The sequence below is a fragment of the Scyliorhinus torazame genome, chromosome 18 (assembly GCF_047496885.1).
Source record: "Scyliorhinus torazame isolate Kashiwa2021f chromosome 18, sScyTor2.1, whole genome shotgun sequence".
Taxonomy (NCBI): Eukaryota; Metazoa; Chordata; class Chondrichthyes; order Carcharhiniformes; family Scyliorhinidae; genus Scyliorhinus; species Scyliorhinus torazame.
In genome coordinates this window covers 120,782,244-120,805,592 of record NC_092724.1, presented here as the reverse complement: position 1 = coordinate 120,805,592, position 23,349 = coordinate 120,782,244, and the positions used below count along the sequence as shown (strand labels likewise).

At 49.2% G+C, this 23,349-nt stretch overlaps 1 protein-coding gene across 1 annotated transcript in view; it reads right to left on the bottom strand.

Moving 5' to 3' along the window:
- rsad1 (radical S-adenosyl methionine domain containing 1) overlaps positions 1-17,783 on the bottom strand; it is a 38,957-nt gene extending 21,174 nt beyond the window's left edge. The window contains exons 1-5 of the mRNA XM_072483259.1: positions 17,505-17,783; positions 16,402-16,535; positions 15,426-15,630; positions 2,800-3,165; positions 2,138-2,201 (exon numbers count right to left, since the gene is read on the bottom strand). Coding sequence (XP_072339360.1) covers positions 2,138-2,201; positions 2,800-3,165; positions 15,426-15,630; positions 16,402-16,535; positions 17,505-17,672 — 937 coding nt within the window. The 5' untranslated portion in view covers positions 17,673-17,783. The remainder of the gene's footprint in view (positions 1-2,137; positions 2,202-2,799; positions 3,166-15,425; positions 15,631-16,401; positions 16,536-17,504) is intronic.
- Between the last annotated feature and the right edge of the window lie 5,566 nt (positions 17,784-23,349).

Sequence of the window (23,349 nt, the reverse complement as noted above, 5' to 3'; positions counted from 1 at the left end):
TACAATTAACCAGAAACTGGACCGGACTAGCCTATAGATACAGTGGCTAAAAAGGCAGGTCAGTGTGTGGGAATTCAGCAATTAGTATGTGACCTCCTGACTCCCCAAAGCCACCGCCAGTCCAGTATCTGCAAGACACAAGTGTGATCAAATATTCTCATTCACCTGGAAGTGTGTAGTTCTAACAACAGTCAAGAAGCCTGACACCACCCAGAACAAACAGTCCGCACGATCAGCACCATCCACCAACTCAAACATTCGCCCCCTTCACCACTGATGCACAGTGTGTACCATCAACAAGAAGCACCGCAGCAACTCACCAAAACTCCTTCAATAGCACCTTCCAAACTCATAGCCTCTACCACCTGAAGGACAAGGGCAGCAGATGTATAGTAACACCACCACCTGCAATTTCCCCTTCGCATCACACACCATCCTGACTTGTTCCTTCAGTCATTTGATGTTTCACACAAAATCCTGGAATTCTCTACCAAACAAGACCGTGGGTGTATCTACACTAAATGGACTGCAGCTCACTATCATCTTATGAAGGGAAATTAGGGATGGGCACTAAATGCTGGCCTTCCCATACCAAGAATGAATAAAAAATAAATGGGATTGTCACCAGATAATCAGCTTTTAGCTCTGAAGTGTCAGATTGGACTCAAAATGTTAACTCTGTTCCTCTCTCCACAGATGCTGCCTGACCTGCTGAGTTTTTCCAGCATTTTCTGTTTTTATTTCAGATTTCTAGCGTCCGCAGTACTTTGCTTTTATTATATCCGTTTTAGCTATTGTTTATTGAAATCATTTTGGCCTAGTATATTAGAAATAATTCCCCTGGCTCTTCTAAAAATGACGTGAGGGGGCAGAGGCATCAGGTTAATGTTTCCTCTGAAAAACAGTGCCGTACTCAGTACTGCCTTGGGAATGTGCACCTAAATTGTTTGCTCAAGTCTCGAGGTCAAAAAACAACAGATTGAAAATAAATATAGGGAAGCTTCATGTGATAGTAAAAGAATCTGAAACTAGGCAATAATTTTGAAACACTTTTAAATGCTGAACTCCATGTTACGTGGGGCGGCACAATGGCACAGTGGTTAGCACTGCTGCCTCACAGCTCCAGGGACCCGGGTTCAATTCCGGCCTCGGGTGACTGTCTGTGTGAAGTTTTCACTTTCTCTCCGTGTCTGCGTGGGTTTCGTCCGGGTGCTCTGGTTTCCTCCCACAGTCCAAAGACTTAAGGTTAATAGGATTGGTCATGCTAAATTGCCCCTTAGTGTCCAAAGGTTAGGTGGGGTTACTGGGTTACAGTGGAGGTCTGGGCTTAGGTAATGTGCAGACTCGATGGGCCTACCCTCTGCAGTGGTTTCCTTCTGCACTGTAAATTCTATGCTTCTATGATTCCTATTCGGGATTCTATCCTTGCTGGTGGCCCATACGGCAGGTCTTACCCTCCTGCAGCACACGGTTCATCAAGCCCAGGCTCATTGGGAGATATAGCATCCACCAGGCACTGCCCCATCCTACTAAACGGTTGGAAGCAGGAGTAGATGCAGGTAGTGAATAACAAGGATTAGGTGGATGGGGTAGAGGGTGAATGGGCCAGCAAAATGAAGTGGCCCTTGAATGCAAGGTCAGCTAAAGCAGTCATGCTCCTCCTGCATCACACTTAAAGGGAGTAATTCTTGTTTGTTGCCAGCGGTCCCTGCAGCTGGTTTCTGATGTAGCTCACTGGTGAGCTGAAGCAGGGCAAAGAGTCGAAGGATGGCTTCCAACCGGGAATGTGCCTGTGCTGTCCTGCCTGTCATTTGGGAAACGTGGGTCACATAGCACCCGAAATAGTAGTGCGACAAGACGCAATTTCTCGACCAGGGTGCTGACGTAGGCTCGGTTTGTGCTGGGAGTCCGTGCCCGTCCAGACACTGTTCAAATCATGTCCGCTTGTGGGTCTTCCAGCTGCCAGGGGGGAATCGTTCCTGCAGCCCGTGCTGGAGCTGAAGCCCGGTGCTGGGAGGGGGAAGGACAGATGTGCACCACATAGTCCAACACTGTTCACCACGTGATCCTTGTATGCACCACAGATCCCACATGTGACGTGTAGGAATGTGCATTGAAATAGTATTGAATAACTGACCTGGACCCACACCAAGATACTGTCTTCCTCTCCAATAACCCAGGTTATGCATACACACAGCTCCCTAGGAAATAAACAGACCACAGATCAGCAGCACAACGACACAAGGGACAGCTGCAGTTTGAGCAGGAGCCAATAGCTCACTGAAAGGACACCACGTCCAGACGCATCAGCCACAGCCAGCTGTGTCACAGAGCAGATCAAAAGCCCGAAGGGAACACACTCAAATATTTACTTTGGAACGCCACATATCAACAGGCAAGTATGTTCATTTGTTTCCTTGATCGTTCCACGGGATGTGGGTGTCGCATTTGTTGCGCAGGCCTAATTGAACGGAGTGCAGACTTTGCGCACTCCATTTCTCTCTCTACAGATGCTGCCAGACCTGATGGGGTTTTCCAGCATTTTCCGTTTGTGTTTAAGGCCACTTGCAGAGGGTAGCTCATTGCCAACCACACTGCTGTGGGTCTGGAGTCACAGGTAGACCAAACCAGGTAAGAACGACTGATTTCCTTCCCGAAACGACATTAGTGAACCGGATGGGTTTTTAACAATTCAGATGGACTATTGCATCCTGGATATTAACGCAGCTCCCATAGGTGAAGAGGGAGGGACACGCACACTGCTCCACCCAGATTCCATTAACACCTGTCATCACTTACATTTTTAGCAAAGTTTGACACTTCATATTGAAGGAATCCTGCCTTCCCCAGAACGCTCCTCGCTGCTTGGTACATCCGTGCCATTGTCTCTTGCTCAGGCACGCTCAGAGCCTTCTCCTGGACCTGCTTGTAAAGAGCTGTCCCCCTCTCCAGCGTCAGCTGGTACAGTGATACGTGATGGTCACACAGTGCTATCAACTGCTCCAGCTCACCCTCCCATGATTCCACGTTCTGGCCTGGGCGCCCAAATATGAGATCAACCGATGTCTGACCGGGAAAGAATCTCCTGGCCTCTTCCAGGCTCCAAAGGGCTTCTCGGGCTGTGTGGTCTCTTCCCAGAATCCTCAGGTCACGGTCACATAAAGCCTAGAGTTAAATAGGAGCACAGTATGCACAATTAGACAGGTTGTCTATGGAGCTGGGTATGGAGTTACACAATCATCTTCACAGGCAGGGCCTAGCTTCAAATGCAACCGGAGACCACCTGCTGCATTAAAGGGTCCTGTGTGAGTGCATGCATAACCTGATGAGCACGGACCCATCGCCTCCCTCATTGGAATGTGACCACACTGAGGCCGTACAGATAACTCTCCCAAAATCAGGCTGGGGCGGAGCAGAGGAAGAGATTCATAAAGAATCCTCATTTCCAAAAGTGTTACAGTAATGAATGGCAGTCATGCATGTACACTTGCTGTCAATGTCACACTGAGTTCCCATGTCACTCGCCTGATCACATCCCGAACTGCTATACATCAGGGAATTCTCCCACGGACAGTCAGGGCAGAGTAATTTTTTATATTTACTTTTGCTCTCTCCAGGTTTGAGGCTCACTCATCTTAAACCTGCGTCCTCTGGTTACCAACCCCTCTGCCACAAGGAACAGTTTCTCTTTATTTACTCTATCAAACCATTAATGATTTTGAACATCTCTATCTCCTCTTAACCTTCTTGGCCCTAAAGGAGAACAACCCCAGCATTTATAGCCACGCCATGTAACTGAATTCCCTTGACTCTGAAACCATTCTAATAAATCTCTTCTGCATCCCCTGCAAAGCCTTGGCATCTTTACGAAAGTGGAGCGCCCAGAATATAAGACAACATTTCAGCCATACCCAAAGATGTGCAAAAGGTTTTGCATAACTTCCTTGTACTTGTAATCTGTGCCTCCAATAATGAGGAGGCCAACGATCCCATCTTAAAATTGCTTTTAAAAAATATATATTGTCATGAGAATGTCGCTTTAAGAAATGTTTGGCTGCTCATGTTACTGCAGTGATGTCAGAGTGTGGGTGGAGCTGAGCTCTGGCTCTGCTTTTGAGTTTCACTTTGAGAAAAGCTTGGGTGTGTCTGTGTCTTTTTGGTTTCGTTTTCAGTGTTGGAGCTGAAGCCAGACAAAGCAGGTGTACTGTTGTTCTCTCTGCCATGAAAAGACTCTCTCTTGATCATTTGGTGAATTCAGAATTATAAATGTTTTCAGTAGAGAAGTAAACCTGATGTGCTTCTGTTAAAAGGTGTTTCTTTTGTCTTCTGGATGTTGTTTGGGAAGTTATTAAGGATTACTTAGTGTTGTATTTTCTGGGGGTTCTCTAAACCCTGGCCCATAACAATATGAACAGCCTTCTCAACATTCCCATCATGTTTAAAGATTTGTCTACATTTACCCTGTGGTGTCTCTGCTCCTGTACCTCTTTTAGAATTGTACCCTTTGTTTTTGTATCCACCAAAATGTATCAATTCACATTTCTCTGCATTAAATTGCAACCAACACGTATGTATTTTGCCCGCTGTCTCTGCCCTCCTGAAGTCTGTTACTATTTCATTATTTATACTTTGAATTTATGCTCTGTATACCCAAATCCAGGTCATTCATAAATATCTCAAAGAACAGTCCCTGGGGAACATCACTGCATACTTTCCTCCAGTCCAACAAATAATTATACATCACTACTCTCCATTTCTCATCTCTTAATCAATTTTATATTCATGCTGCTGCTATTGTCCCTTTAATTTGATGAGCCTTAATTTTGATAACACATCTATTACATAGTACTTTTGAAAATCCCTATAAATAAGATCAACCACAGCACCCTCATTAATCCTCTCTGTTACTTGATCAAGATGTCAATGTGATTTTTACCTTTACAAATCGATGCTGACTTTCATTTATCAGCTGACACTTTTCTAAAAGCAATTATTTTTATCCTAGATTACGGTCTTTAAAAGTTTCTCCACCGCCGCTGGGCGGCTGACTGGCCTATTAAATGTATCCCTCCCTCCTTTTTTGAACATTTGCAATTGCCAGTCCTCTAGCACCACCCCCATATGAAAGGAGGATTGGTAGATTGTAGCCAGAGCCTTATAATTCCACACTTTATTGCTTCAGTAACCCAAGAATACATCTTACTCCGGACTGAGTGAGCTCTGCTTTGAGGACTGTCAACCTTTTAAATACTCTCTCTTTATTTTTACCCTGTCCAGCGTTACGACTGCATCCTCCTCCTTGACGTTGCATCAATCCTCTCTGGAGAGGAGAATGCTGCCCAAGAACTCGAGTGCCTCAGCCCAGCCCTCTACCTCCATACGGAAATATCCTTTTTATCCTTAATTGGTCCCACTCTTTCTTTGACTATCCTTTTATTACGTGCGTTTTTATAAAAGATGTTTGGCTTCCCTTGTATATTAGCTGCTAATCTATCTTTGGATGGAGAAACTGGATTTGTTTTCCTTGGAGCAAAGGAGATCGGGGAGAGATCTGATAGGGATGCACACAATTATGTCAGGTTCAGATAGGTAGTGAAGGAAAAACCGTCCCTATTAGCTGATGGTACAAGGACCAGGGGACGCAGATTTAAAGAGAAATGTGAAAAAGAACATTATGTAGTGAGCTGCAATGACCTGGATCCTACTACCTACATGGGTGGTAGAATTTAAAAAGTGAGGGGTAGGTGCACGATGAACACCGATTGTGGGTGCGGGGGTGGGGGGCATTCAGAATTGCCTCGGGATGGACTGGAGGGGGGGGGGGGATATTGCTCGGGGTACTCATGTGCTTTGACACTCAGAATCATAGAATTTACAGTACAGGAGGCCATTCAGCCCATCGGGTCTGCCCAGCCCTTGGAAAGAGCACCCTATTTAAGCTCTCGCCACCACCCTATGCCCATAACCCAGTAACCCCACCCAATCTCCTGGACAAAGAGGGCAATTTAGCATGGCCATCCACTTAACCTGCACATCTTTGGAGTGTGGGAGAAAACCGGAGCACCTGGAGGAAACCCACGCAGACACGGGGAGAAAGTGCAAACTCCTCACAGACCGAGGCTGGAATTGAATCAGAGTCCCTGGAGCTATGAGGCTGATTTACTTAAAGTTTTATACCTGTTATGAAACATTCTCAGTCAATCGGCATAAAAACGATGGCGAGTACAGCACAAACACTGAATGTGTTCTTGGTTCTGGCCCTCTCCTCCCTCTGTCATTAGAATCACAGCGCAATCTGTGCAGGATAAGACCAGCAATCGGATGTTTAATCTTCCTATAAATTATTGTGGAACGTCTCAGGGTCCAAATGCACATCAGTGATGAAAGTTAAGTTGGAGACCTCCCCCCATAAGATTTGGGCCACATTACCATAATCCATGTGGTGACTTAATGCAGCTCATCCACCTTGCTGGCCATGCTCCTAGTACTCCACATTCTACAATGCAGCCCTCAGTCTGATCCCTCCTAATTTGGTGTTATTCCGCCGTGCACCTCATTTCTTCTCTGCTTGTGCTCGCTCCACAACACTTCCTGCAAAGACATTTGTGCCAGTCATGTGGAGGTGCCACCTGTCCCCTTTGAACAGGTCCTTCCAGTCCCAGAACCGCTCCCAATGCCCCCAAATCTGAAACGTTCCCACCTGCACCATTCCCCCCAGCCAAGTGTTAAGCCTGTTTTATCCTTCTATTCCCATACTCAGCACTGGGGTAATCCATTTCTTTGAGGTCCTGCTTTTTAATTTCCTCCCGAGCTCCTGAAACTTTGACTGCAGGACCGTAAGCATTTCCCTTCTTGTTTCATCGCTTCCCGTATAGATGACAATTTCCGCACCCTCTAAGTGAAGTCCTTCACTCTCTCACTTTCAAGGTAACACACCATGTGGGATGTACATCATAGGACAGAGAAGCAGGAGAAAGTCATTCGGCCCTTTCAGCCAAGCTCTGCCAGTCGATATGATCATTTCGGATTGTGGCCTCAACTCCATTTTCCTGTCTGCCTCCCCATGATGCTTGACACTCTTGTCCATCAAAAATCAAACTCAGCCTTAGATATATTCAAGAATCCAGCCTATACTGTACGCTGGAGAAGAGAATTCCACAAACTAATGAACCTCTGAGGGAAACGATGTCTCCTCATCTCAGTCTTAAAAGGAAGACCTTTAATCTTAGACTGTGTTCCGCTGGATCTAGTCTCCCCCACAAGAGGAAACATCCTCCCAGTACCCACATAATCCAGTCCCCTCGGGATCTTATGTTCCAGTAAGATCACTTCTCATTCTTCTCAACTCCAATGGATATAGACCCGACCCGTTCAACCTTTCTTCATAAGATAACTGCTTCATCCCGGGAATGAACCTTCTCAGAAATGTTTCCAATGCGATACATTTTTTCAGGAAAGGAGACCCAAACTGTACACAGGATTCCATATGTGGTCTCGCCAAGGCCCTGTACAGCTGCAGTAAACACCAACATTCCATTTGCCTACCTAATCACTTGCTGGACCTGCATACTAACATTTTGTGATTCATCTACCAGGACACCCAGATTCCTCTGCACCGCAAGAGCTCTGCAATCTCTCCCCATTTAGATAATATTGCTGCTTTTCTATTCTTCCTGTCAAAGTGGAAAAGTTCACATTTTCCCACATTGTACTGCATCTGCCAAAGTTTTCCCACTCACTTAACCTATCTATATTCCTTTGTAGATTCTCTACCTCCTCTTGACAACTTACTTTCCAGCTTATTTTGGTATCTTTTGACAAATTTAGCTACCATACATTCATTCATCTAACTCATTGATACAGATTGTAGATAGTTGAGGAAACAGCAGTGATATCTGTAGCACTTCCTAGTTACAGTGTGCCATTCTGAAAAGGTTTCAGAAAACCTGTCTAATCCCCCTGACTATAAAAATCCCCTTTCCTCTCCTTTGCTGGATGTCATTGGGCAGTCATTTGCCCCACACAACTGTGGCTATGTTCTGATGTGTTGGGTGTTCTGGATCACATACAGGTCACCAACACTTGAAGTAGTGCAACACTATTTTATTAAAAGGTTAACTATTTAAACATACTTGAACTGGGGTAAATACGATACCAGCTTTAACTAAAGACCTGTGCCTTGTCCTAACCAGTCGATGCACTCAGCACATGGTGAATGTCTGTGTTGCAGGCGGTGAGCTCTGTGCTCCTAGCAGGCTGCTACTCGAATGAGCAGGAACTCTTGATGCCCCCTGTCTTTATAGTGCGTGTGCTCTCACTGGTGATTGGCTGCGGTGTTGTGTATGTTGATTGGTCCCACTGTGTGTCCATCAGTGTGTCTGCACCATGATATACGGGTGTATATTATGACATCCCCACTTTTATATTAAAAAATGTGCCTGCGTGACAATAAATAGTGTGTGGTGAATGTTCCTGACTACGTGTGTGCAAAATATTTACAGGACTATGTACATAAAACTAAGATATTTACATGGGAAGGTGCCTGGTGCAGAAAAAAGTGTGTCACACAAATAACGAGATGAACATTATATACAAACCACTTGAACGATTAAACGGAAGAACAGAACAGACCAGAGAGTCCATTAGTGCACAAAGTTCACAAATTAAGTCTCTGAGGTGGGCGACGAATTCTGGTTGACCGCCTCAAGGGTGGGTCAGGAGCCACCAGCTGAGGAGCGGGCTGGACTGCGTCAGAGTGAGGATGATGCAGAGTAACCGGAATCTCCGCATAGTCCAGGTCAGGGACAACAGGAGGGCGTGGCACTGGCAGAGGATCACGTAGCGAGCACGGAACGAGACGAAGGGCACGTCGATTACGGCGCAGAATGGAACCATCCGGTAGACGAACCAGGAACGAGAGGGGGGCCACCTGCCGAAGAACCACAGCAGTTGCAGACCAGCCACCATCCGGAAGATGGATGCGGAGGTTGTCATCTGGAGCCAGAGCAGGGAGATCAGCTGCACGGGAGTCATGAGCCGCCTTGTGCTGTGCAGGAGACAGTTGCATTCGTTGAAGGACCGGAACGTGGTCGAGGTCTGGGACGTGAATGGACGGCACCGTCGTCCTCAGGGTGCGACCCATGAGCAGCTGGGCTGGCGACAGGCCAGCGGACAGTGGGGACGAGCGATAGGCCAGCAGGGCGAGGTAGAAGTCGGATCCCGCATCGGCAGCCTTGCAGAGGAGCCGTTTGACTATGTGGACGCCCGTCTCCTCTTTGCCATTGGATTGGGGGTACGGGGACTGGATGTCACATGCACAAAGTTGTACCTCCTGACAAAGCTGGACCATTCCTGGCTTGCGAAGCAGGGGCCATTGTCCGACATCACAGTGAGTGGGGTGCCATGACAAGCAAAGGTGTCCTTACAGGCACGGATGACTGCAGACGATGTGATGTCGTGTAAACGTACCACCTCCGGGTAGTTTGAAAAATACAATCAGAACATAGTCACTGCCCAGAGCGTGGAACAGGTCGATGCCGACCTTGGACCAAGGGGACGTGACCAACTCACGGGGCTGTAGGGTCTCTCGTGGTTGGGCCGGCTGGAACCGCTGACAGGTGGGGCAGTTGACCACTGTGTTGGCGATGTCGTCATTGATGCCGGGCCAGTACACAGCCTCTCGGGCCCGTCGGCGGCACTTCTCCACGCCAAGATGGCCCTCGTGTAGCTGTTCCAAGACAAGCAGGCACAGGCTGTGCGGGATGACAATGCGGTCCAGCTTCAGGAGGACACCATCGACTACCGCCAGATCATCTCTGATGTTGTAGAACTGCAGGCATTGGCCCTTGAGCCACCCGTCTGTTAGATGGCGCATGACACGCTGTAGCAGGGGGTCAGTCGCAGTCTCGCGGCGAATTTGGACGAGGCGTTCATCCGTGGCCGGTAGATTGGAGGCCATGAAGGCCACATGGGCGTCAACCTGGCAGACGAATCCTGCTGGGTCACATGTGGTGTTGACTGCCTTGGACAGAGCGTCGGCTATGATCAGGTCTTTGCCCGGGGTGCATACGAGCTGGAAGTCGTAAAACCGGAGTTTGAGCAGAATGCGCTGGAGGTGAGGCGTCATGTCGTTCAAGTCTTTTTGTATTATATTGACCAGCGGGCGATGGTCGGTCTCGACGGTGTATTGGGGAAGGCCATACACGTAATCATGAAACTTGACGACACCGGTCAAAAGGCCCAGGCACTCCTTTTCTATCTGCACGTAGCGCTGTTCCGTGGGGGTCACGGCACGTGATGCATATGCAACGTGGGCCCATGATGAGGCCTCATCGCGTTGCAGGAGCACTGCCCCAATGCCAGATTGGTGGCATCGGTCGAAATTTTTGTCTCTTTCGCTGGATCAAAAAAGGCCAATACCGGGGCCGTGGTAAGTTTGGTTTTAAGTTCTGTCCATTCGCGCTCGTGGGCAGGAAGCCATTGAAGTCTGTCGTCTTCCTGACCAGGTTCCTGAGAGCTGTGGTATGAGAGGCGAGGTTAGGGATGAACTTCCCTAGGAAGTTGACCATGCCCAGAAATCGGAAGACCGCCTTCTTGTCCTCTGGCTGTATCATGGCTGTGATGGCAGCCACCTTGTCTGCATCCGGCCGCACACCCAACTGGGAGATGTGGTCCCCTAGGAACTTGAGTTCCGTCTGGCCGAAGGAACATTTGGCTCTGTTGAGGCGTCGGCCCTGCTCCCGTATGCGTTTGAACACGCGCTGGAGGCAAATGATATGCTCCTGCGGGGTGGTGGACCAAATGATTATGTCGTCGACATAGACGCGAACACCTTCAATGCCTTCCATCATTTGTTCCATGATCCTGTGGAACACTTCTGACGCCGATATGATCCCAAAGGGCATCCTGTTGTAACAATATCTGCCAAAGGGGGTGTTAAATGTACACAGTTTCCTGCTGGATCTGTCGAGTTGAATTTGCCAGAATCCTTTCGAGGCGTCAAGTTTGGTGAAGAGCTTGGCCCGTGCCATCTCACATGTAATCTCTTCGCGCTTGGGGATTGGGTAATGCTCCCTCATTATGTTGCGATTCAGATCCTTTAGATCAATGTAGATTCTGAGTTCGCCGGAAGGCTTTTTTTTTTACACACACCATGAACTGACCCAGTCGGTTGGTTCTGTAACTCTGGAGATCACTCCTTGGTCTTGGAGGTCCTGCAGCTGCTGCTTGAGGCAGTCCTTGAGGGGTGCTGTGACTCTGCGAGGTGCATGCACCACAGGCGTGGCGTTCTGTTTGAGTAGGATCTTGTGAGTATATGGGAGCGTGCACATGCCTTCGAAGACGTTGCGGTGCTGGTCGATGATGGTGCCCTGAAGTCAGCATCCTGGAAGGCAGACACGTCATCACAAGAGAGAGAGTGAACTCTTTGAACGAGGTTTAGCAATTTGCACGCCTGTGCGCCAAGCAGAGAGTCCTTCGAGGAGCCCATGATCGCGAAAGGATGGCTTTTCATGACTTGTGTGTCACTTCGAGTTGGCATGAGCCGGTAGCAGGAATGATGTTGCCATTGTAGTCCAATAGCTGGCAGGCCAATGGAAGAATGGTTGGTTTGGCATGAAGGCTTTGGAAAGTAGACCACGCATGAGATTGGCGGAGGCACCAGTGTCCAGGCGGAATCGTATTTGGGACCGGTTGACCGTCAGGGTGGCACAACACTCATCGCCTGGATCGATGCTGTATACCAACAGCGGCTGGTGTCTTTGCTTCGGGGCCAGCCTGTTTTTCGTTACGACACCAACTCGAAAAGGCGCCTTCGGGTCCTCGGTGTCATTGCTGTGCAGGAGGCCGAAATCGGACTCGGCGACCGTGAGTTGAATTGCCCGAACATTCCTGCAAGGTTGGCTGAAGCGATATGAATTGGAAGGCTGAGCTGCTCGACAGCAGGCAGCATAGTGGTCACGTCTTCCACATCATAGGCATTGTTGAGATTTTGCGGGGCATTGCCGCTTTAAATGGGCGGAGCCACAGTTGCCGCACGTCGTGACGTCAGCACGTTCGCTGCGCCACCGCGCATGCGCGGTGCGGTGCGGTCATGCGTGGTGCGCGCCTGCGCATTACGTTCCTCCAAGTCACCGTCCCCTTGTTTCGTGCGTACAAGCGCGGGAGTCCGCGAAAAGCGCTCAAAATGGCCGCCCTCATCCAGGCGGAGGCCCTGGAGGTGCTCAATCACTTGGACCTGTTCCGCCTCGTTGGGACCTTGCTGCGCCGTTTCAGCCGCTTGTATATGGGAGTACCGACTGGTAGCATTTTCATGTCTCGATGGCGGTCGCTAGGGTGAGTTGCTTTACTTTGAGGAGCTGCTGACGTAGGGGGAACACCGAAAACGATCTGGTCGCATATCGCGGAGTCGGAGGTGGGCCCGTAGCTGCAAGATTGAGCAAGGATGCGGAGGTGCGTTAGAAAGGATTGGAAAGGTTCGTCCTTACCTTGCAAACGCTGCTGGAACACGTAGCGCTCGAAACTTTCATTCATCTCTACGCTGCAGTGAGTGTCAAATTTGAGGAGAACTGTCTTGAACTTCGTCTTGTCTTCGTCATCTGCAAAGGTGAGTGAGTTGAAAATATGGATGGCATGGTTCCCAGCCGTGGAGAGAAGAGCAATCTTTCTGGTGTCCGAGGCGCCCTCTCTGTCCGTGGCTTCTATGAAGAGCTGGAAGCGCTGTTTGAAAATCTTCCAGTTGGCCCAGAGGCTACCGGCGATGCGGAACGGCGGCGGGCTGATGTTGTAGGATGACGGAATGCTGGAGGAAGAGGCAGGTCACTTGCAGGTAGATCTAAGAAGTGCTGGTATGCAACCATTCCTGGTATCATGATGTGTTGGGTGTTCTGGATCACATACAGGTCACCAACACTTGAAGTAGTGCAACACTATTTTATTAAAAGGTTAACTATTTAAACATACTTGAACTGTGGGTAAATACGATACTAGCTTTAACTAAAGACCTTTTGTCCTAACCAGTTAATGCACTCAGCACATGGTGAATGTCTGTGTTACAGGCTGTGAGCTCTGTGCTCCTAGCTAGCTGCTACTCGAATGAGCGGGAACTCTGATGCCCCCTGTCTTTATAGTGCGTGTGCTCTCACTGGTGATTGGCTGCGGTGTTGTGTATGTTGATTAGTCCCATTGTGTGTCCATCAGTGTGTGTCTGCACCATGATATACTGGTGTATATTATGACATGTTCTAGACTGTACTCCCCCAAGATTTCATCACCTCCACCTGCAATCAGCACTGAAAGTTAATTTAAAATGCTTCACCCTCAAGGACACGAAGATTGGCTGGGTGGTTAATAGTGAGGATGAAGGTCTTGGGTTGCAGGAAGATACTTACGGGCTGGACAGATGGGCAGATCAGTGGCAGATGGAATTGAACCCTAAAAGGTGTGAAATGATGCACTTTGGAAGGAGTAACAAGACAAGGGAGTACTCAATGAGTGGCAGGACACTAGGAAGCTCAGAGAAACAAGAGAGCTCTTAGGGTGCTTATGCACAGATATGTGAAGGCAGCAGGATAGGTTAATAGGGTAGTTAAGAAGTCATACTTTACACTTTCCTTTATCAGTCGTGACATAGAGCAGAGAGATTATGTTGGAGCTGTATAAAACTTTGGTTAGCAAACAGCTGGAGTACTGTGTGAAGTCCTGGTTGCCTCGCTATAGGATGTGATTGCACTGGAGAGGGTGCAGAGAAGATTCACCAGGATGTTGCCTGGGCAGAGCATTTGAGCTATGAGGCGAGAGTGAGTAGGCTTGGGTTGTTTTCTTTAGAGCAGAGAAGGCAGACGGGGGACCCGATTGAGGTGTATAAGATTTGAGGGATATGGACAGGGCGGATAGGAAGCAGCTGTTCCCCTTAATGGAAGGGTCAATAATGAGGGGCATCATTTTAAGGTGAGGGGGTAAGCAGTTTAAAGGGGATTTGTGGAAAACTCTTTTCACACAGAGGGTGGTGGGGTCTGGAATGCACTGTCTGGAAGGTTAGTAGAGGCAGGAAACCTCAGAACCTTTAAAGGGTACGTGGATGAGCATTTGAAATGTAATAACATTCAAGACCAAGTGCCGGAAAGTGGGATGAGCGTACTTTTGTCGATGCAGACACGATGGGCCTCTTCTGTACTATATGTCTCTAGGATTCCTGCACCGCCAGATTGTCCCTCACTTACTATTCTGCTGAATCCTGTAGAGTGATCACCTCCTACAACCTGCATTCCAGAAACATCATGGCCTCCCGTATGCCCTGCAACGACACCAGTTGCTCCACAAGCTCAGAAACCCTGAATCAGAGGCACATACGTGGTTATATAGCCATCTGGGATGGCCACTTCCACAATACAAAATGGATGTTTGCAAAGACTGTAGGGAACTATGGACAATGCTAAGAAAGCAGGCAGGCACAGAGCCTGTACGTGTATTGGAACGGCAGCTCCCAGACAAGACTGAAACTGTAGGTCTATTAGCATATTGATGGCCCATCTCCGGGAACAAAGGAAAGACACTCAAGCAACCGATCTAGCTCCAGACCTCATGGTGCCAGTTCCCCAAACTGAAAGCATAAACAAAGCAAGGCCAACGGCCACATAGGACCCGCCCAGCCATCAGGGCACCCACCCCTTTATTGGTCAAGATCAATACGAGTGACCAAGATACGGCCCAATTAATTGGGGCCAAGTTCAAGGCCCGCCCAAAAGCGCGCGAAACCCCTTCGGGTGTAAGAAGAAGGCCCCGCGGGAGAATCGCTCTCTTGGAATCGGCTCTCAAAGCGAGAGACCCTTCCACCAGCTACACTAGAAGCAAGTAAGTCCAAGGTCAACGCTCGCTACCAGACGGATTACCTTAGCTGCTCCCCTGTACCACTTCGACCCCAGCAGCCTCAGATCCGAACAACGGCCATTGTTCCTCTGACTGAGTGGGCACCCGAAGCTAAGTAAAGGCGTTAGCGTTAGAGATAGTTTAGTTTGTAGTACTTTGTGCATGAGTAGATATTAGTGTGTGTGTAAATAAATAGTATTGACTTTGAACTAACTAACTGGTATCGGCTCTTTGATCAGTATTTGGGTTTGAACCTTGTGGCGGTATCGAAAGATATCTGCCGGCTCTAAAGCAAACATAATTAGGATTAAGGAAGGCGACCATATTGACCGCCATATTTACAACCAAATAAAGAGAGCAACAGTTACACCAGTGAAGCATCCCATGTTCCCACATGGCACAGGAACTGCAAACAGTGGGCCTCAATCTACTCTTTATTCAGCTGTGAGGGGAGGGCTGCTGGCAACCTTAAGACACACAAGAGTCCTCATACCTTCAGGACCGAGTGAGAGAAAAGTCCCTGTCTTCTACCAATGTTCTGACACAGAAATTAACCTTACCTGGACCCCAAGGGACAGTCGTGTTACCCCAGCTGCCTTGAACTCAGCCAACCTGGAAGCTGCAGCTGATGTGGGATTGGCCTCCATGCTGACCTCCATGTTGTGAGGGACGTGGGTTACCCTGGCAACGGTCTCCAAAATGCTGGCAATGGTGGATGGTCGGGCCAGGCTTGGCGTCCCCCCACCGATGAACACTGAAGTGATCCTGAAAGTAAATCACAGTGAGCACAACAGCACCGCATCAGGGGAACAAGGTTACAGTCTTTAAAGACATTGTACTGTGCCCCAACTAGCTGATTTGTTTTGAATATCCTTCTCAGTCTTTCATGATTCAATCCTGATCCCCCGCAGTGAGGCCCAGGCAGTCGTCAAGGATTCCAGTAGTGAATGCTGACAAACTATTCAGAGCAACCGAGTGAGTGGGTGCTCCCATCACTGGACTGTGATTTGCGATGGCGGAGGGGACAGTGAGGATGAGCGTGTGCAGAAAATCAAGAGAAAATTATGGATTCATGCTAATAATAAGCCTTATACAACAGACAGTAGTATGTCACCAGGTGGGAGGACAAATCCCAATATTGAAAGAATCATAAATGGTCTGATATCGAATAAGATATCAACATATTGTAAAGGAAGCTCTAATCTGTATCTAGCCCCATGCCATACCTGTCCTGTGAGTGTTTGATGGGGACATTGTAGAGGGAGCTTGACTCTGTATGTAACCCTGTCCTTTACCTGGCTGGGCAGTGTTTGATAGGACAGTGAAAAGTGCAGCAATGCCCGGCGTTAACTTAATCTCCTGACTCGGAGGTGAGAGTGCAACCACCTGAGCCAATGTTCCATATTCATGGTCTTGCACCTAATCTGTGCTTCCTGTATTCTCAAAGCCTCTCCATCACTCTTTCAGCCTAGTTGTGTGGGCCTGTCCCTTATCTCACCCTATGACCCACTAGTCCTGCCCCCAAGTACAACTTACTCTTTCACTTGGCTGTAACCGAGCAGTGTTTCAGTCTCTCGAACCAGGCCATCCCTCATGGCATCATGATTGACATTGGTGGAGATGTACTTGTTAAAATTGCAGTATGTACACCTCCTCTCACAGTACGGCCACTGGAAGGCAAAACGTAAGTTAGATATGAAATCACTTCCCTCCATCTGTGTCTGTGGAACAGGCTACTCCCATCAAAGGGGATGGGCAGAGCTCATCCTCCCACTCCTTATTCAGCCATGCAAAGGGCTGGTGTCCCCCAACAGCTCATTGAGTAAATGCCGTAACATGTGTGGTGCCTGATTCACACAGACCAAATAGGTCCTATCTGGGCAGCACGGTAGCACAAGTGGATAGCACTGTGGCTTCACAGTGCCAGGGTCCCAGGTTCGATTCCCCGCGGAGTCTGCACGTTCTCCCCGTGTCTGCGTGGGTTTCCTCCGGGTGCTCCGGTTTCCTCCCAAAGTCCAAAGACGTGCAGGTTAGGTGGATTGGCCATGATAAATTGCCCTTAGTGACCAAAAAGGTTAGGAGGGGTTATTGGGTTACAGGGATAAGGTGGAAGTGAGGGCTTAAGTGGGTTGGTGCAGACTCGATGGGCCAAATGGCCTCTATCTGCACTGTATGTTCTATGTGTTATATGTCCTGGGTCCTGGCTACAGCTAACTGGTCAAAGCCAGAGTGACAATGATTGTCGCCAATGATTACAGTGCTGATTACACCCGGTGTCACTTGCTGGTGAGTACAGATAGATGAAGACAGAAGCCCTGGGGCTGGTTTAGCTCAGTGCACTAGACAGCTGGTTTATGATGCAGAACGCCAGCAATGTGGGTTCCATTCCCGTACCAGCCTCCCCGAACAGGCGCCGGAATGTGGCGACTAGGGGCTTTTCACAGTAACTTCATTTGAAGCCTACTTGTGACAATAAGCGATTTTCATTTCATTTTTCATTTTCATAACATGGACATGCTCTTGAACTGCTGTAACCCACAAAGCAACAGACCAAGAACAGGAAAATGGGATTAGGCTAGATAACTGTTCACCACTCAGCCAAGTGTAGTCATGGTCCTGCAGTCCCTTTCATTACTCACATGAACGTACAATGCAGCTTGATGTAAAGTGGCCTCGTCCAAGTATCTCTGACCAGGTGCCTGCTCCCCGGCTGGCCCCCAGCCCGAGGTCTGGCCTGACCCTCTGGCCAGTGCTGGAGACACAAGGCGCCTCAGAGGCTGGAGCAGGGGAGAGCATGCCTGTCCCATTAACTACAATCACACTCTGCCCCTTCTCTCCCCCATACTTCACAAAAATCCGTGACTCTCTCTCACACTCCTTCACCGTGTAACTGCAGCTGAAGAGACTGCAGTACAGAGAGGGGCCAGTCAACGAGCAAATAAATCCAGTCACTCCCTGCACCACCACCTACTGCACTGGAGCAGAATAGCAACCTGAACAACTCCAAGCTGCAGTTACCACAGAATGACACATCTCCCATTCCATTCTCTTTAATAACCCACCCGTTATCCCATTTGTCTGCTCATGCCCTTCAATAACCCAGTCTATTCCCATTCTTCCGCATGCACCTCATACGCTTTAATATCTTTTGTGAGGGCCACGAAGAATCCAGCATGAGTTTTAAGGATACAAAGAAATAACATTTATTTACAAAAACATATATACACGCAGCAGCAGCAGCAGCAGCAACAACAACAACAACAACAACAACAACAACAACAACAACTTTGCTTGCTGCTCACTCCTTCCTGCTGGTTCCAAACTGGCCAGCTTTATTTATACAGGGAGACTGCCCAAGTCCAAGGAATCCACCGAAGACCCTGGCGAAGGAGGGCGTCGGACTCGTTTTGCCACAGGCCGGACGCCATTTGCACGAGGCGCTGGATCGGGCGGCGTGTAGCGAGACGGAGACCGGCGCTTCCGTGATGAACGGCAAAACGGTTGTACATCCACGGCCCGTGGACCCGAGGATTCCCCCTCTGATGCGTCCTGTGTCTCCATCTCGGAGTCAGAGTCTGCTGCCTCTGTCATCTCGGCGTCTCTATCTCCGCGCGGTTCTGTAACAACCTGTGCAGGCTTTGAGTGAGGCACCAGAGGAAGATTGTGAGGACTACTTTCCATTGTGTCTGGTCTCTGTGGCTGTAGAAATGAGCTCCGGGGGCAGGGAATCTTTGGAAGGGATAGTCTTCTGGACCGAATATGGTCTACATGTTTGCGCTGGAGACGACCCTGGGCTTGCACCTGGTAAGATATAGGGCCCGTTTGGCGAAAGATTATGCCAGGGACCCACTGGGCACCACCAGCAAAATTTTGAATGAACACTGGGTCACCGGGCGCAAACTGCCGAATCGGCCGATGCCGAGAAAAACCAAGTCCCTGCCGTTCTTGTGTGCGGCGTACTTTTGCGGTAACGTCCGGAAAAACCATGCTAAGGCGGGTGCGAAGTCTACAGCCCATTAGGAGTTCTGCGGGAGCTACCCCAGTCACCGCATGGGGGATGGTCCTATACGAAAACAAAAAGCGAGCCAGTCTCTTGTCCATTGACCCGGAACACTGCTTCTTTAGGCCTCTTTTGAATGTCTGCACCGCACGCTCCGCCAACCCATTTGAAGCTGGGTGGTAAGGGGCAGTGCGGATATGGCGTATGCCGTTCATCTTCATGATCCTCGTAAACTCCTCACTTGTGAATGGGGTGCCGTAATCCGTGACCAGCACCTCGGGGAGGCCATGCGTACTAAAAGACAAACGCATCTTCTCAATTGTTGCACAGGACGTTGTCCCCTGCATCTTATGCATCTCTAGCCATTTAGACTGGGGGTCGATTAATAGAAGGAACATGGATCCTTGAAAGGGGCCGGCGAAATCCGCATGCAAGCGCGCCCAAGGCCGCCCTGGCCTTTCCCAGTGATGGAGGGGCGCGGCCGGCAGAAGCTTCTGATGCTCCTGGCAAATGGAGCAGTTTTGGGCCACATTCTCAATGTCGGTGTCGAGGCCAGGCCACCAGACATAACTCCGGGCCAACATTTTCATTTTGGTCACACCTGGATGCCCATTGTGCAAGTCTCTTAGTATCAGCTCCTATCCTTTTTCCGGGACAATCACACAGGTCCCCCACAAGTGGATGCCGTCTTCCACGCTGAATTCTGACAGCTAGGAGGAAATGCCCGCAACTCAAAGAACAAAGAAATGTACAGCATAGGAACAGGCCCTTCGGCCCTCCAAGCCCGTGCCGACCATGCTGCCCGACTAAACTACAATCTTCTACACTTCCTGGCTCAGTATCCCTCTATTCCCATCCTATTCATGTATTTGTCAAGATGCCCCTTTAAATGTCACTATCGTCCCTGCTTCCACCACCTCCTCCGGTAGCGAGTTCCAGGCACCCACTACCCTCTGCGTAAAAAACTTGCCTCGTACATCCACTCTAAACCTTGCCCCTCTCACCTTAAACCTATGCCCCCTAGTAATTGACCCCTCTACCCTGGGGAAAAGCCTCTGACTATCCACTCTGTCTATGCCCCTCATAATTTTGTAGACCTCTATCAGGTCTCCCCTCAACCTCCTTCGTTCCAGTGAGAACAAACCGAGTTTATTCAACCGCTCCTCATAGCTAATGCCCTCCATACCAGGCAACATTCTGGTAAATCTCTTCTGCACCCTCTCTAAAGCCTCCACATCCTTCAGGTAGTGTGGCGACCAGAATTGAACACTATACTCCAAGTGTGGCCTAACCAAGGTTCCATACAGCTGCAACATGACTTGCCAATTCTTATACTCAATGCCCCGGCCAATGAAGGCAAGCATGCCGTATGCCTTCTTGACTACCTTCTCCACCTGTGTTGCCCCTTTCAATGACCTGTGGACCTGTACTCCTAGATCTCTTTGACTTTCAATACTCTTGAGGGTTCTACCATTCACTGTATATTCCCTACCTGCATTAGACCTTCCAAAATGCATTACCTCACATTTGTCCGGATTAAACTCCATCTGCCATCTCTCCGCCCAAGTCTCCAAACAATCTAAATCCTGCTGTATCCTCCGACAGTCCTCATCGCTATCCGCAATTCCACCAACCTTTGTGTCGTCTGCAAACTTACTAATCAGACCAGTTACATTTTCCTCCAAATCATTTATATATACTACAAAGAGCAAAGGTCCCAGCACTGATCCCTGTGGAACACCACTGGTCACAGCCCTCCAATTAGAAAAGCATCCTTCCATTGCTACTCTCTGCCTTCTATGGCCTAGCCAGTTCTGTATCCACCTTGCCAGCTCACCCCTGATCCCGTGTGACTTCACCTTTTGTACTAGTCTACCATGAGGGACCTTGTCAAAGGCCTTACTGAAGTCCATATAGACAACATCCACTGCCCTACCTGCATCAATCATCTTAGTGACCTCCTCGAAAAACTCTATCAAGTTAGTGAGACACGACCTTCCCTTCACAAAACCGTGCTGCCTCTCACTAATACGTCCATTTGCTTCCAAATGGGAGTAGATCCTGTCTCGAAGAATTCCCTCCAGTAATTTCCCTACCACTGAAGTAAGGCTCACCGGCCTGTAGTTCCCGGGATTATCCTTGCTAACCTTCTTAAACAGAGGAACAACATTGGCTATTCTCCAGTCCTCCGGGACATCCCCTGAAGACAGCAAGGATCCAAAGATTTCTGTCAAGGCCTCAGCAATTTCCTCTCCAGCCTCCTTCAGTATTCTGGGGTAGATCCCATCAGGCCCTGGGGACTTATCTACCTTAATATTTTTTAAGACACCCAACACCTCGTCTTTTTGGATCTCAATGTGACCCAGGCTATCTACACACCCTTCTCCAGACTCAACATCTACCAATTTCTTCTCTTTGGTGAATACTGATGCAAAGTATTCATTTAGTACCTCGCCCATTTCCTCTGGCTCCACACATAGATTCCCTTGCCTATCCTTCAGTGGGCCAACCCTTTCCCTGGCTACCCTCTTGCTTTTTATGTACGTGTAAAAAGCCTTGGGATTTTCCTTAACTCTATTTGCCAATGACTTTTCGTGACCCCTTCTAGCCCTCCTGACTCCTTGCTTAAGTTCCTTCCTACTTTCCTTATATTCCACGCAGGCTTCGTCTGTTTTCAGCCTTTTAGCCCTGACAAATGCCTTCTTTTTCTTTTTGACGAGGCCTACAATATCTCTCGCATCCAAGGTTCCCGAAAATTGCCGTATTTATCCTTCTTCCTCACAGGAACATGCCGGTCCTGAATTTGTTTCAACTGCCACTTGAAAGCCTCCCACATGTCAGATGTTGATTTTCCCTCAAACATCCGCCCCCAATCTATGTTTTTCAGTTCCCGCCTAATATTGTTATAATTAGCCTTCCCCCAATTCAGCACATTCATCCTAGGACCACTCTTACCCTTGTCCACCAGTACTTTAAAACTTACTGAATTGTGGTCACTGTTACCGAAATGCTCCCCTACTGAAACATCTACCACCTGGCCGGGCTCATTCCCCAATACCAGGTCCAGTACCGCCCCTTCCCTAGTTGGACTGTCTACATATTGTTTTAAGAAGCCCTCCTGGATGCTCCTTACAAACTCGCCTGGGAGCTGTCTATGCTGCCCACCATACAGGACTATGTGCCGAACCTTTGACAGGACTGGCTCCGTCTGGGTCCACTCACGGATCTGTGATGCCATGACAGGCAAGGTGTTCATAAAATCTAGGGTTGCAACCACCTCACCGGTCATGGGGGTTGACATGGGGCCGGTCGATAAAGGTGGTGTACGATCAATTACAATTAAAGATGAGGTAGTAACATAACTGAAGCCTTTAATAGACTAGAACTGTTCCCCAGCAGCTTCGGTACAGAATGAGGGCTGCTGGGATGGCACCGGTTCTTATACCTCGCTTGTCAGGGCGGAGCTGCATACCAAACAGCCAATGGTAAACTCCTAGGTTTAACCACTGGTCTTCAGCCTCTCGGGTACTACAATACCTGATAATACCACATTCACCCACTGTTAAAAAAGAGTCCGGTGGGGGTGGTGGCCAGTGGTTACAACTGCATCTAACATGGTATGATCAGATATGGAGGTACCGTGATACCTCCTTACAGAGTTGTCGAGAATATATACACATTCAGTGTTCATTTACAGTTACAGTTACACTGAAGCAATCAGTCAATCGGGTGGCCTGGTCGTCCTCCTGGATCGTCTGAGCTTCGGTGGCGATTCTGGCGGGGGTCCCGGCGTCTGCGACTCCGGGAGCGTGGCTTCGTCGTCCATGGCAGCTTCGTCACCCATAGAGGGCACAGGTGGGGCAAACGGTTGGGCAAACGGTTGACACGAGAGGGGGGCGCCTGTAGGGGGCGTCGGTGGGTGGGAGGGCCTAGACAGGAGCGGCGGGAGGACTGACCCTCCTGTGAGGTGCTGTGGAAGGGGGGGGGTAATGGTTCGGGTGTGCGTGGGGTTCCGGCGGGCGGCAGGTCCCAAAGGGAGACTGTATCTTGCCGGCCGTCAGGGAACGTCACGTAGGCGTACTGGGGGTTAGCGTGCAGCAGGTGGACCCTCTCGACCAACGGGTCCGACTTGTGCGCCCGCACATGCTTCCGGAGCAGGATGGGTCCGGGTATTGCTAGCCAGGTTGGGAGCGAGGTCCCGGAGGAGGACTTCCTGGGGAAGACAAGGAGACGTTCATGAGGTGTCTGGTTCGTAGTTGTACAGAGCAGTGACCGGATGGCGTGGAGGGCCTCCGGGAGGACCTCTTGCCAGCGGGAGACTGGGAGATACCTGGATCGTAGGGCCAGTAAAACGGTCTTCCAGACCATTCCGTTCTCCCTCTCTACCTGCCCATTTCCCCGGGGGTTGTAACTGGTCGTCCTGCTTGAGGCAATGCCACTGTTGAGCAGGAATTGACGCACTTTGTCGCTCATAAAGGAGGACC